The sequence below is a fragment of the Abramis brama genome (genome assembly GCF_963993115.1).
Source record: "Abramis brama genome assembly, chromosome: 21".
NCBI classification, from domain to species: domain Eukaryota; kingdom Metazoa; phylum Chordata; class Actinopteri; order Cypriniformes; family Leuciscidae; genus Abramis; species Abramis brama.
In genome coordinates, this window is record NC_139983.1 from 25,723,226 (window position 1) to 25,736,755 (window position 13,530).

Sequence of the window (13,530 nt, forward strand, 5' to 3'; positions counted from 1 at the left end):
AAACTTATAATATTATACTTTTCTGCAACACTTCCAGCTTCACAAAGTTGGAGGAGTTATAGAAATGAGCTTTAATACAATCAATGAGTGCTCATTATCCACGGAAGCCTCCTTTGTTCTTAGAGATCAGATGAAAAACTGGCGTAACACACAGAGACATGCTGCAGCTGCTTTGCTCCTCTTTGGTTGCGTAGTAGTAGTAGTACAGTAGTAGGATTATTTTGCTGTTATGACTTTTCGCTTGATTCCCCCTCATATTTTTCATATCAGTGTTAGATGATCCTTAGAGTGTGTGTTTGTGACAGTGTATATTGTGAAGTGTGTGTGTGTTTGTTAACGGGCAAGGCTGTATCAGGTGAGTTACTGTCCTGTGGCTTCCTCCAGGCCTCACGGAGAGAGTTCAGGGCTCACCTGGATGAGGTCATCACGCTCAAGTCAAGGTACTCTACCTTGGACCAGGTAAACAGATATCCCTTTCTCCCCTAATCTTCACATAAGTCAGCACTCAGTCAATCACACATACAAACATGCACCAGAGTCTTCCCTCAGAGTGTTGCACGTGGCCCACAGCCTTCTGATGTAGCATCAAGACACTTTTTGTTATAGCTTTGACTTCTTGTCTTAAAAAAATCTCTCTTTCTCTCTAGCTTTGTTCCAAAACCTAGTGAACTACCTTGCTTTACCAACTGCAAAGATGGCTATCTTAGCGCTCCTCACATGAAGTGCACAGGAGAATAGATTCACAATTTTTAATTCGATCAAGTAATTTTTTTGCTATTTAATTAAATATATTTATCATTAACATCTTTCTTGACTTGTATGCTATTTTTGATGGATGTTTTTCACAGAGTTTGTTGCAATGCATTTTGGTATTTCTGCATTCTCGCTTCTAACAATTTGGCCAAATTAGTTAGTTTAGAAGGTAGTGTAATTATTAAATATTCCTAATTTAATGCAGTTGACACTTTTAGCTAATTGAGCTGCAAAGTTACTAGTCTGCAAAGTTAGAAAGAACAACTTAAAAAGGGAGTTATTCTCTATTTTAGTAAGCATTGTTTCTGAACTCCCTGAAACGCGTTGATTGTAGTCTTGAGTTTTCTTCTGGGAAAGAACGTCACAATATTCCTCATTTAAGTAATTCCCACCCAAGACGCATGCAAAATAAAGGGGTGAGGCCTGGTTGAGTTAGTAGTGTGTTGAAACCAAGCGGCAACCTTCCTGTCTCTGCAATTCAACCTTAAACTGCAATTCATTGACTGGCTGCTAGAGACAGGCTGCAATAGATGTTAAAATGCCCAACTTTACAGCAGAAAAAAAGTGTTTACAGCCTGGTGCAAAAAGTGGTTTTGGTCTATATAGCTAATTTTGCCCTTCATGACAACTGTGAGGAGGGTGAATTTTTGTATAACTCATCCGTTTAAATAATATTAAGCCTTAAAGGGGTCATATAATGGTACATGCACAAGTTGATTGTACTGAAATGTGCGTTGGCAGTGCCTGTACATAACCATCATAAAATTATAAAAATCCATCCAGTGTTTTTTTTTTAAATCTTCTTATTTGTTTCCCCCCATCTCAAATCAAGCTGTTCGATTTTGTGACGTCACACAAATTCGACGCCCCTCCCACGATTGTTGATTGACAGCAGCGTTTCAACACAGACCCGCCCTCTGTAAATCATAGCCCGCGCGGACCGGCGTGGTCATTCGATAGCCCTATAGAATTATTCTGCCTACCTTTTGGAGCAACTTTCATGTCAAGAGTGTGACTATGATGCCTTAAAATACTGTCTATTTAGGCAGCTCACTAAGTTTTGGAATACAGCATCTCTTTTTACCACTCTCTCTCTCTCTCTCTCTCTCTCTCTCTCTCTCTCTCTCTCTCTCTCTCTCTCTCTCTCTCTCTCTCTCTCTCTCTCTCTCTCTCTCTCACTCTCTCCATCCCTCTTTCCGAGCTAATAAAATGGCTCACCAGCATTACAGCTGTTAGTTTCCATACTGTCTTATCAATCATTTCTGATTGGTTAATCACAGAGCGGAGTTCCTCTTATTGGGCCTGACACTCTCTTGTTAATAATTCATTCCCCATTGCTGTTTCCCAATTACTCCATCTTCATTTCACCGGTCAGGGATTAACTCTCATCTGCCCATATGCTGACACATCGTTCCCCACCCTATGTGTGTGAGGACGTGTCTGTTTGTGAGCGTGTGTTTTCAGTCCACTGAGTTCTTTGGTCCCACTCTGATTTAAAGAGACCTGACATTGCTGCATTGCTTTCATTGCCTCCATCCATTCCTTCAACCGTCCTGTGATCATTGGTTACCTCTCATCTTCACTATGAGTCACTATGAGCATCTTCACTCATGCTGTCTGTTTTTTGATGAAAGGATGTTAGATGTACAAATAGGAGGAGGGAAAGAATAAAAAGTGCCACGGATGTACAGTCTTCCTTGCCTGTACAGGACTTGATTAAAGATTGCTGGTTAACAGGATGCTACCAGTCTTAGATCTGCATGTTTGTGTTGTTGTGTTTGATATACTGTAGTTAAACTGGCACATTTTTTTAATACAACTAATACTACTGGGTCTTTAATGGAAGACAATGTTTATTTTATTTATTTATTTTATTTTTATTTAAGAAAATAATTGATTGAACCGTTTTAATGTTATTTTAGTACATTAACTGTTTTAAATAATTATTTTATTTTATTAATCTTATAATTCATTGAGTTATGGCCTGATATTTTAATCTGCATTTTAGAAGCAGTTTTTGTGTTTTCATTATGATCCTTGTACTTACTATGGTAAAACTAAATCTAGACTCTCTAGAATCTAAATAACCTAAACAATAACTTGTAATCTAATAAATAATAATCATAATGTATTATTATACCTAAAGTATAAACAGGGCTACTAGTTGATTCAAATTAATCACATTTTTTTATTTAGTTACCATGATTAACCTCAAACTTAAGTTTGAACTGCTATTTTTTTTAGTGTAGTGCATTCAATTATAATATATTCATAATGGGATTACAGAATTACAGAAAGAAAACAAAATAAATTGAAACAGTTTGTGCATTAACTGGTTTAAATAAATTATGAATATTGCATTCATTCATTTGCAGTAACTCTAGGTGTATGGTTTTCTAGGATCTATGAAATAATGATCATAATGTATTATTACACAAAGTTTAAACGGGGCTATCAGTAAATTAAATGTATCTTGAATTATGACAAATTATCTTAAACTTGCCTGTATTTTAGTTGACAATTTTTGTTTTAGTGCATTCAGTACTTCACGAAAAGAAAGAAAACAAGTGAAACTAAACCATCCATCCATCCATCCATCCATCCATCCATCCATCCATCCATCCATCCATCCATCCATCCATCATCCATCCATCCATCCATCCATCCATCCATCCATCCATCCATCCATCCATCCATCCATCCATCCATCCATCCATCCATCCATCCATCCATCCATCCATCCATCCATCCATCCATCCATCCATCCAATGTATTATACAAACTCTGAACTGTTCTGGTGGCCATTATAGCACACTGATAATCAACACCACTGTCTTTTTCTGGTGTCCTCTGAAATCTCACTGGAACAAAAGTGCTGTATGTGCCGTGTGATTTCGCTAACTGTGCGTGCCGAGTGACATTGTGCCTCACCTCAAAAACCGCCTGGCTGGCCGGCATAATGCCCACCTAAACATTAGCAACAGGAGCGAATGACGTCCAGTCAGATCTCTCTTCACCTCTCAGTGCTCATTCGTTGTCATCTCAGCTTGTTGTGTGTAAACTGAGCGAGCGCTGTCTCAGAGAGCCTTTAAAACTCATTCGGTTTTCTTTTTTGGTCTCCCAAAGCTTCTCCTTTGCTCTGTCTGTTGTAAACCCTTTTGTTTCTGTTCATTGCCAAAGCTCCACTCTAGGCTGGAGGGGCTCAAAGATGATCGCAGGAACCATAGGACCTTCGACTCGCGAGTAACTATTCCCAACCCACGCAAAAAAAAGGAGCTGTTTCCATCCGCAAACTCTGCTTTGCGTCAGGAGTCCAAACTCCTTGCTTTACACTCTTCTTCTCTCTCCTTGTCTTGTTTCTTTCCTCTCTCTCTCATTATCTTGTCTATAGACGTTGCTCTTTCTAATGCTCTCTTTGTTTTATTAGCCGTTTGGTGTGTTGGAGTCTCTTGTGGACATTGAGTTCTGTTTCTTAGATCTTTTTTCTCCTGTTTTTCTGTTCCTTTTAAGTTTTATCTCCATTTAGATGCAGTGTTTTATTGCTGTTTGCTGTATGTGAGCTGCGCCTCATTGTTTTCTTCCTCTTCCTGTCTTTCTTTAACTCTCTCTCTCTGCTCTGTGTCGATCATTGATTTGTCGTGTTGGTGCTAGTCTGTTGTAACTGGATCGTGAGTAGAAAGGATTTGGGACTTGCTTGTGTGTCTCCCCCTATAGGCCAGGGGCATTGCGTCTCAGCACGAAGGACACATAAAGGGCTGTTTTAACGCTTTCATGCAGTAAATCAAAAACGTAATATCTATAGACTTCAGCCACTATAGCTTCAAGTCAATGTGTATTTTTGCATGGAATTTGATTGCCCTCTCATACCATTACTCTTGGCCTAAGGGAACTCCATACTTTATGATACTTTGTATTGGTAGATTCCACAGTTACAGCTGAATGTATAATCAAATTTGCTATTATTATTATTATCTTAAAACATTCATGGCTAATTTTGAGAGAAATTCAGCTTAAAAGGGGTCAAAATTAAACTGAATGGGAGGGAGTGTTTGAAGTGTTCTGTTTTATGGAGCTTCCTAGCTGTTAAAGTCAACTTGAAATTGAGCGTATTTTTTAAATAAATGTATATTTTAATAGATATGCAAATAATTAATGGCCTCTGAACTGACTGTTCTTACCTGACATCAAGCAGGCCACATCTAGGCTACTGTTGTAGGAAACTAAACTTTTTAAAAATATTACATTATCAATATCAAATAGCATTGGATTTAAAAAAAGGAGAATTATCAATGGTATAAGTCAAAATGCTTTTAAGGCTAAACTTGATCTTCAACCTCAAGTTCCAGTCAAAAAGCAGACAGAACCCCCATTTTGTTTTTTTTACACCCAATTTTCAAGATCCAATCAATTTGTGATGGATAAAAGCAAGTTCTACATTTTTTTGTTCACGTGGCATTACTTGAGCAGTAAAATGACAAAATAAACATGATAAAGGTACCATAAAAGTAGTATTTTATGTCTTCCGAAGCTGTACAATAGTGTTTTGTGTGGATCCAATCAAAATTTCCACTTCAATGTTTTGATAGGAAATGCCTACAACTGCATCTCTAAAATACATCAGATTACAGGATTAAAAAGTTTCATGTTGACTTTAATGTCTGTTATATCAGATGCGATTCTGGAGCCGGGTTGGTTTGGGCACTAGAGTGCTAACATGACATAACACTTAAATGTTCAGCCTTGCTACAGCATTAAGTCCATGATGATAATGATAATAATGGCAGTAGGACTGAAAATATTATTTTCAGTTTGTTTGTTTGTTTTCAAGCTAGTTTCTTTTGGTTGTTTTGTCTGAATGTGTAGATGATCATTCTGATCTATATGAACCCTGTCAGTGGAATGCTCTCCTGGACGGAGGATGGGGCTCCTTTTGTGCGCTAACTCTCTTCATGTCTTTCTGTCTTTCTTTTCCCAATTCCTCTCTCTCTCTCTTCTTCATTCCCTCTCATTCCGTCTCTCTCTCTATATCTGTAGGTGCAGTCACGATGCAGCAGCAAGGAGAACATCCTGAGAGCAAGTGGGTGACCGATTGTGCATTATCAGTGATGTTTGTGCAAGTGCGTTTGAGAGCATGTGTAAATTCTCACTCTTTGTATCAGGTCACAGTGCAGTGGACATCACCAAGGTAGCTCGGAGACACCGCATGTCCCCGTTTCCCCTCACTTCTATGGACAAGGCCTTCATCACTGTGCTAGAGATGACTCCTGTCCTGGGTACTGAAATCATCAACTACAGAGGTAAGCTCTTTGTTTGCGCATACCAACCCTAAACTACACCAAATGCCTGATTGCACAAAGTTAAACCAGATGAGAGAATATATATTTGCAAACTAGGGATGTATTAATAAAGTATTTTAAAATGTTCAATCTTGGTGACATGGTGAACGTGAACAAGTGGGATAAAAATGTAATCAAATCAAATATGAAATCTGTGCATTAGGACTTGCAGTGTAAATTCAGCCTATTAGACCCGCAACTGTCATTAATATTAATCAAACAACAATATTAACAAGAAAGAGTCTGCTCTTGGCTGAATAACTTTAGTAGCTGTTATGAGTCCTCTACAATCAGACATGAACAGCAAAGTGTGTGTGTGTGTGTGTGTGTATATATATATATATATATATATATATATATATATATATATATATATATATATATATATATACAGTGAGGAAAATAAGTATTTGAACACCCTGCTATTTTGCAAGTTCTCCCACTTGGAAATCATGGAGGGGTCTGAAATTGTCATCGTAGGTGCATGTCCACTGTGAGAGACATAATCTAAAAAAAAAAAACCAGAAATCACAATATATGATTTTTTAACTATTTATTTGTATGATACAGCTGCAAATAAGTATTTGAACACCTGTCTATCAGCTAGAATTCTGACCCTCAAAGACCTGTTAGTCTGCCTTTAAAATGTCCACCTCCACTCCATTTATTATCCTAAATTAGATGCACCTGTTTGAGGTCGTTAGCTGCATAAAGACACCTGTCCACCCCATACAATCAGTAAGAATCCAGCTACTAACATGGCCAAGACCAAAGAGCTGTCCAAAGACACTAGAGACAAAATTGTACACCTCCACAAGGCTGGAAAGGGCTACGGGGAAATTGCCAAGCAGCTTGGTGAAAAAAGGTCCACTGTTGGAGCAATCATTAGAAAATGGAAGAAGCTAAACATGACTGTCAATCTCCCTCGGACTGGGGCTCCATGCAAGATCTCACCTCGTGGGGTCTCAATGATCCTAAGAAAGGTGAGAAATCAGCCCAGAACTACACGGGAGGAGCTGGTCAATGACCTGAAAAGAGCTGGGACCACCGTTTCCAAGGTTACTGTTGGTAATACACTAAGACGTCATGGTTTGAAATCATGCATGGCACGGAAGGTTCCCCTGCTTAAACCAGCACATGTCAAGGCCCGTCTTAAGTTTGCCAATGACCATTTGGATGATCCAGAGGAGTCATGGGAGAAAGTCATGTGGTCAGATGAGACCAAAATAGAACTTTTTGGTCATAATTCCACTAAACGTGTTTGGAGGAAGAAGAATGATGAGTACCATCCCAAGAACACCATCCCTACTGTGAAGCATGGGGGTGGTAGCATCATGCTTTGGGGGTGTTTTTCTGCACATGGGACAGGGCGACTGCACTGTATTAAGGAGAGGATGACCGGGGCCATGTATTGCGAGATTTTGGGGAACAACCTCCTTCCCTCAGTTAGAGCATTGAAGATGGGTCGAGGCTGGGTCTTCCAACATGACAATGACCCGAAGCACACAGCCAGGATAACCAAGGAGTGGCTCTGTAAGAAGCATATCAAGGTTCTGGCGTGGCCTAGCCAGTCTCCAGACCTAAACCCAATAGAGAATCTTTGGAGGGAGCTCAAACTCTGTGTTTCTCAGCGACAGCCCAGAAACCTGACTGATCTAGAGAAGATCTGTGTGGAGGAGTGGGCCAAAATCCCTCCTGCAGTGTGTGCAAACCTGGTGAAAAACTACAGGAAATGTTTGACCTCTGTAATTGCAAACAAAGGCTACTGTACCAAATATTAACATTGATTTTCTCAGGTGTTCAAATACTTATTTGCAGCTGTATCATACAAATAAATAGCTAAAAAATCATACATTGTGATTTCTGGATTTTTTTTTTTGATTATGTCTCTCACAGTGGACATGCACCTACGATGACAATTTCAGACCCCTCCATGATTTCTAAGTGGGAGAACTTGCAAAATAGCAGGGTGTTCAAATACTTATTTTCCTCACTGTATATATATATATACATATATACATATACATATATATACAGTACAGGTCAAAAGTTTGGAAACATTACGTTTTTTTATATTTTTTGAAAGAAGTCTCTAATGCTTATCAATGCTGCGTTTATTTGATCAAAAATACAGAAAAAAACAGTAATATTGTGAAATATTATTACAACTTAAAATAATAGTTTTCTATTTGAATATACTTTAAAAAATAATTTATTCCTGTGATGCAAAGCTGAATTTTCAGCATCATTACTCCAGTCTTCAGTGTCACATGTGACATCCAGTCTATCACATGATCCTTTAGAAATCATTCTAATATTCTGATTTATTATGAGTGTTGGAAACAGTTCTGCTGCCTAATATATTTGATGAATAAAAGGTTAAAAAGAACTGCATTTATTCAAAATAAAAAAATATTTTCTAATAATATAAATCTTCTTTACTATCACTTTTTATCAATTTAACACATCCTTGCTGAATAAAAGTATTGATTTATTTCAAAAAAAGAAAGAAAAAAAATTACTGACCCCAAATTACTGACCAGTAGTGTATATTGTTGTTACAAAAGATTTCTATTTTTAAAAAATGTGCTGCTTTTTTTTATTTTTATTTTTATTTTATTTATTTTTATTCATCAAAGTATCCTAAAAAAAAGTATCACAGGTTATGAAAAAATATTAAGCAGCAGAACTGTTTGATAATGAATCATCATATTAGAATGATGTCTAAAGGATCATGTGATAGACTGAGTAATGATCCTGAAAATTCAGCTTTGCATCACAGAAATAAATAATAATTTAAAGTATAATAAATTGAAAACCAATTATTTTAAATTGTAATAATATATCACAATATGACTTTTTTTTTATGTATTTTTGATCAAATAAATGCAGGCTTGATGAGCAGAAGAAACTTCTTTCAAAAAAATTAAAAATAGTAATGTTTCCAAACTTTTGACCTGTACTGTATATATATCTTAAAATAAAGGGATGTATTCTCTAGCATTTTTTGTTGTTGTTGCATTGAAATTGGTATTGAGAAACATGATATTTTACTAGTACTATTATAAACTACTGGCATTTTACAAACTTATTGTTAAAAAAAACTATTTCTGTTTACGACATTCTCTGAATTTTTTTATTTTTTTTGTTGATTGCCTTATAATTTGTTCAACAACCAGTAAAAATGAACAGAACAGAATTAAAAAACAACAATGGATCATTGCAGTATGGTGTTTTAGACTCTGCATGGAGTTCACAAGGTTGAATCGTTTCATTTAAAAAAATGTTGTCATGCATATTTTAGTATTTAAAATTCAGACTCATTCAAAAAAATGTTGTGAATAAGCCTTAAAGGGATAGTTCACCCAAAAACCAGCATTATTGTCATCATTTATTCACCCTTATGTTGTTACAAATCCATATGACTTTCTTTCTTCCATGGAACACACAGTAAGTTTTGAAGAATGTTCTTGCTACTCTTTTTCATACAATGTAATTTGAAGAGCCATAAAACATCTTAAAAATACTCCATATGACTACTTTCATTATTGTGAAGAGCATTTTGTTATAGAGACATGCTGTCATGAATAAGTTATTTTCTTCTCCACGGAAGAAGGAAAGTCAAATGGATTTTGAAAGACGCAAGGATGAATGAACGATGAAAGAATTTTCATTGTTTGTGGGCTATCCTTTTAACATGTAGTACTGTCCCTCTTATGATACCAAACTGTGTTCTCATTGGCTGTTGGACTGTGGTGTATATAGGCCAGTAAGTGCTGAAGGCATATAGTCACCAAGCTTTTTGCTTTGCAGGCTTTCAGCTTTAGCTTTTTCATCTTTCCTGCCTGTAGCTCCTCATCTGTCACACATCTGTTCATTCTTTCTTTCACCCCATCATCTCTCCATCTTTCCAGCTTTAATCTTGTCGCTCGTTCCATCCGCCGTCCTCTGTTGTTTTTTAACTCGCTGACCTTCTCTGAAGCTTTGATGCCATTGTGTTCATCTGAAGACAGATTCTGTGATCAGTTTACACACAAATCCAACGTAAAGGCCTTCTTTCTGAATTTCAGGAAAACTATGGAAGATTTTCAATCTCTCAATTCAAAGTGACTCAATTCACATGAACATCCGGAGCGGTCCAGTCCCAATGGTTAGATTAAACTAAACGAAACAAAACAAAAAACTATGGGATGTACTTTATGGTCAGTGCACCAAAAGCTGTTTAGTTTAGCCCATGCTATTCTTTTTTATGGCTCTTTTGTGATTTTTCATGGCCATCACTAACACAGAGCAGCCACCCTTGCATGTGGATGTGAATTGTGCCACCAAGACACAGGTCTGTGAGCTGGGCGTTAATGTCGGTCCATGTGGTGGGGGATAGTGGGATTGCCCATGTGGTAGTGTAATGTGCCCAATGCGTCTGGCAGGGCCCAATGCAGATGACTTGGCCCCTCCAGCACGAAAAGGCATCTGGCGCCAGAGTGGCTCAAGTTGGCGGAAAATTCCTCTCTGCACTGGCGCCGAAGCAGAGGCAGAGAGTATAGCCCTGGCCAGTGCCGCCCAAGCCCAAAAGTTTGACACAGGTCAGTGAGCACCTTACCCAGCACCTTCATGTCCGGCGCACACCTTCGAGCATGCTTGATGCTCATCTGGCCCCAGTAATATGTGGAATAGTCATCCATGCCTCAGTGCCATTTCACCTCCAGACCAGCAGGGGGCGGTTGAGAGTTGTTTGCTGCCACTGATGAGAGGGTGGAAAAGTCATGTCAAGGACTGAGTTGAGTGTCGCTGAATCACTATTTGCATAATTTTGTATACTTGTATGCAAAGTATAATACAAACATTTTAGCCATTGATTGTATACTTTTAATTATGAAGTAAGCCAGTACAAAATTGTGACAAAAATCGTGTCTTGATGATACATCAGTGAATCATTGCAAACAAATCCACTTGCATTGCATGGAATGATCCATCCAATCAGAAATAGTATGCCATTTGAGTACCTTTTGACATACTTTAATGTGACACTATTACGGATAGTACATCGAATTGGGATTCAGCTCATAAGAGGCTAGTGATTCACTGGTTTTGCTTTAGCTTGTTCCACTGATTTGGACATGGCATGGTTGTCATACATAGTCAACGGAATCATGTTCCATGTTTGGCTGTATCTGTGTGTTTTATCCACGAAGAATGGCCTAGTTTTAAAGAGCTTTGTTGTCATTTTGCGTTCTAAATCATTTGTCCATGACTGCTGCTATTGAAGCCAGTGAACGCTTAGATATGTCAGTGTGCTTGCGTACAAATCCAACAGTAAAAATAACAACTTAAAGCAAACATTCAATACAAAAGCTTTTCCGACATCACCTCTTTTCACAAAACCCACCAGCACCTCAAACATTGTGCCTTCAATCTATCAGTAACTGTGTGTAGAGCTTCACTGTTTCCTGACAGATAAAAGTGATTGATTTTCAGCTCAGTGCGAGCACAAGGAGGGCAGGTCCAGATCAGCGTAAATAGAGGAAATATCCTCACCCAGCCAAGTAATGTCACTCATAAATTTTTGAAATGCGTTGTTCATACAACAAGATGGGTGTAAGTTATGAGCGGCTGTCTGTTTTAAAACCTCTTTCTGTCACCTTGGTTAATAAAATGAATTTAAAATGTATAACTGGTCTCAGCCTTGGAGAAGATTGGCCATTTAGAGTATGCTGAGGTGAGAGCCTGTTCTGATGGATTTTGATGTATAAGAGTTTCTGATGCACCGATATAAATTACCAATAACCAATAGGTTTGCAGATATTGCTGTATACATCTATGTCTACATACACCACTATTTAAAAGTTTGATGTTGTTAAGATTTGAAAAATATTGAACGCAACAAGGCTAAATTTATTTGACCAAGATACAGAAAAAACATTAATATTGCGAAAAATTATTACAATTTAAAATGTCTATTTTAATGTGATGGCAAAGCTGAATTTTTAGCAGCCATTACTCCAGTTTTCAGTGATTTGGTGCTCAAGAAACATTTCTTGTAGTTATCAATTGGAAACAGTTGTGTTCCTTAATAAATATTTTTTTGTGGAAACTGTGATGCATGTTTTCAGAATTCTTTGATAAATAGAAAGTTCACAAGTACAACATTTATGAATAAATTGCTGAATAAATGTATTCATTTCTTTCAAAAAATAAATAAAATAAATCTCACTGACCCCAAATTTTTGAACTGTAGTGTATAATTGGCTGATGTTATGGCTGATTCTTTTTTTATTCCTTAGGATGATTTTAAAGAGAAAAAAAAATTATAATTAGAACAAGCAACTAATCATTCTAGTTTTAAAGGATAGATTAAAATAGGTTTAAAAATGTCTTTTAACTTTTTTTCTTTTTTCTTTTCCTCTCTCTCTCTCTCTCTCTCTCTCTCTCTCTCTCTATATATATATATATATATATGTATGTGTGTGTGTGTATATATATGTATATATATATATATATATATATATATATATATATATATAGTCAGATTCTCATATCATATTTTTCACAATAATGTTTTCAATTCTATTCATAATATATGGAATTTATGTGTACAATTTATTATAAATATCCTCAATACTGCTCTTTAGAGAACAACCAAGTTTTTCCCCAACATTTTTCATTTGGTTAGTAGTTACTAGAAGTTTATTTAGTGTCTTTACCAAGCTTATTAGTATTTTAAACTTTTTTTCCCATAAGTTTAAAGTTAATTGAGTCAAAGATAACGTTAACTCAGTTTTAGGAGCACTGTTTTAGTGTTAATTTCAAGACGACAGCATTTGGTATGGACTCCAGGCTTACATGTGGTCTGTTTACGGGCCTGTGCTCGGCTGTGTTGAGTTGATCTGGGCTTGTTGTATTGTAGCTGCAGGGAATCATTGCAGTTTCACGGTGACTGGGTTGTCAGGGCTCTGTGATGTGCGCTTGAGTACTCATCTCTGTGTGTAGATAACACCGACCCCATCTGTTTGATCTCCCAATCCAGACACGCGCTATATTTAGAGCCTCGTCAGATGTGCTGTTTTAGAGAAATAAGTCTTTTCTAATCAGCCTCCAACCGAGGAGAGGCCTCATTAGCATCAGCTCGCTCTCCCTCTCTCATTCTCCTGCTTTATCTCTACAAGAGCACCTTTGCACTCTCTCATTCTTTCTTTTTCTGTCTCTCTTTATTATCTCTCTCTCTCTCTCTCTCTCTCTCTCTCTTTCCTTCTGGCTCTCCCTGATTCTTTATTCCTTCCCCTTTTTCTCCCTCTCTGTCTGTCATCTCTCTTTTCTCCTCTTCTTTTCATGTGTGGGAGGGCGCTTATTGCTCCCCCAAGAGATCTCAGGCTTTGTGTGTGAGTGTAAGTGTGTATGTTTGGTGTTCAGAGGAAATGGCACATCTGTGTTTCAGGGCACACGC

At 37.4% G+C, this 13,530-nt stretch overlaps 1 protein-coding gene across 21 annotated transcripts in view; it reads left to right on the forward strand.

Moving 5' to 3' along the window:
• The window catches only part of gphna (gephyrin a), an 80,898-nt gene that overhangs the window by 52,781 nt on the left and 14,587 nt on the right, over positions 1-13,530 (forward strand). For 5 of the 21 annotated variants that reach the window (XM_084097734.1, XM_084097749.1, XM_084097745.1 and 2 more), the window contains 5 exons: positions 385-459; positions 3,934-3,996; positions 5,788-5,830; positions 5,913-6,050; positions 10,517-10,672. In XM_084097734.1, the coding sequence (XP_083953860.1) occupies positions 385-459; positions 3,934-3,996; positions 5,788-5,830; positions 5,913-6,050; positions 10,517-10,672 (475 nt within the window). The remainder of the gene's footprint in view (positions 1-384; positions 460-3,933; positions 3,997-5,787; positions 5,831-5,912; positions 6,051-10,516; positions 10,673-13,530) is intronic. The other 16 variants (XM_084097752.1, XM_084097737.1, XM_084097742.1 and 13 more) reach the window with 5 other exon arrangements.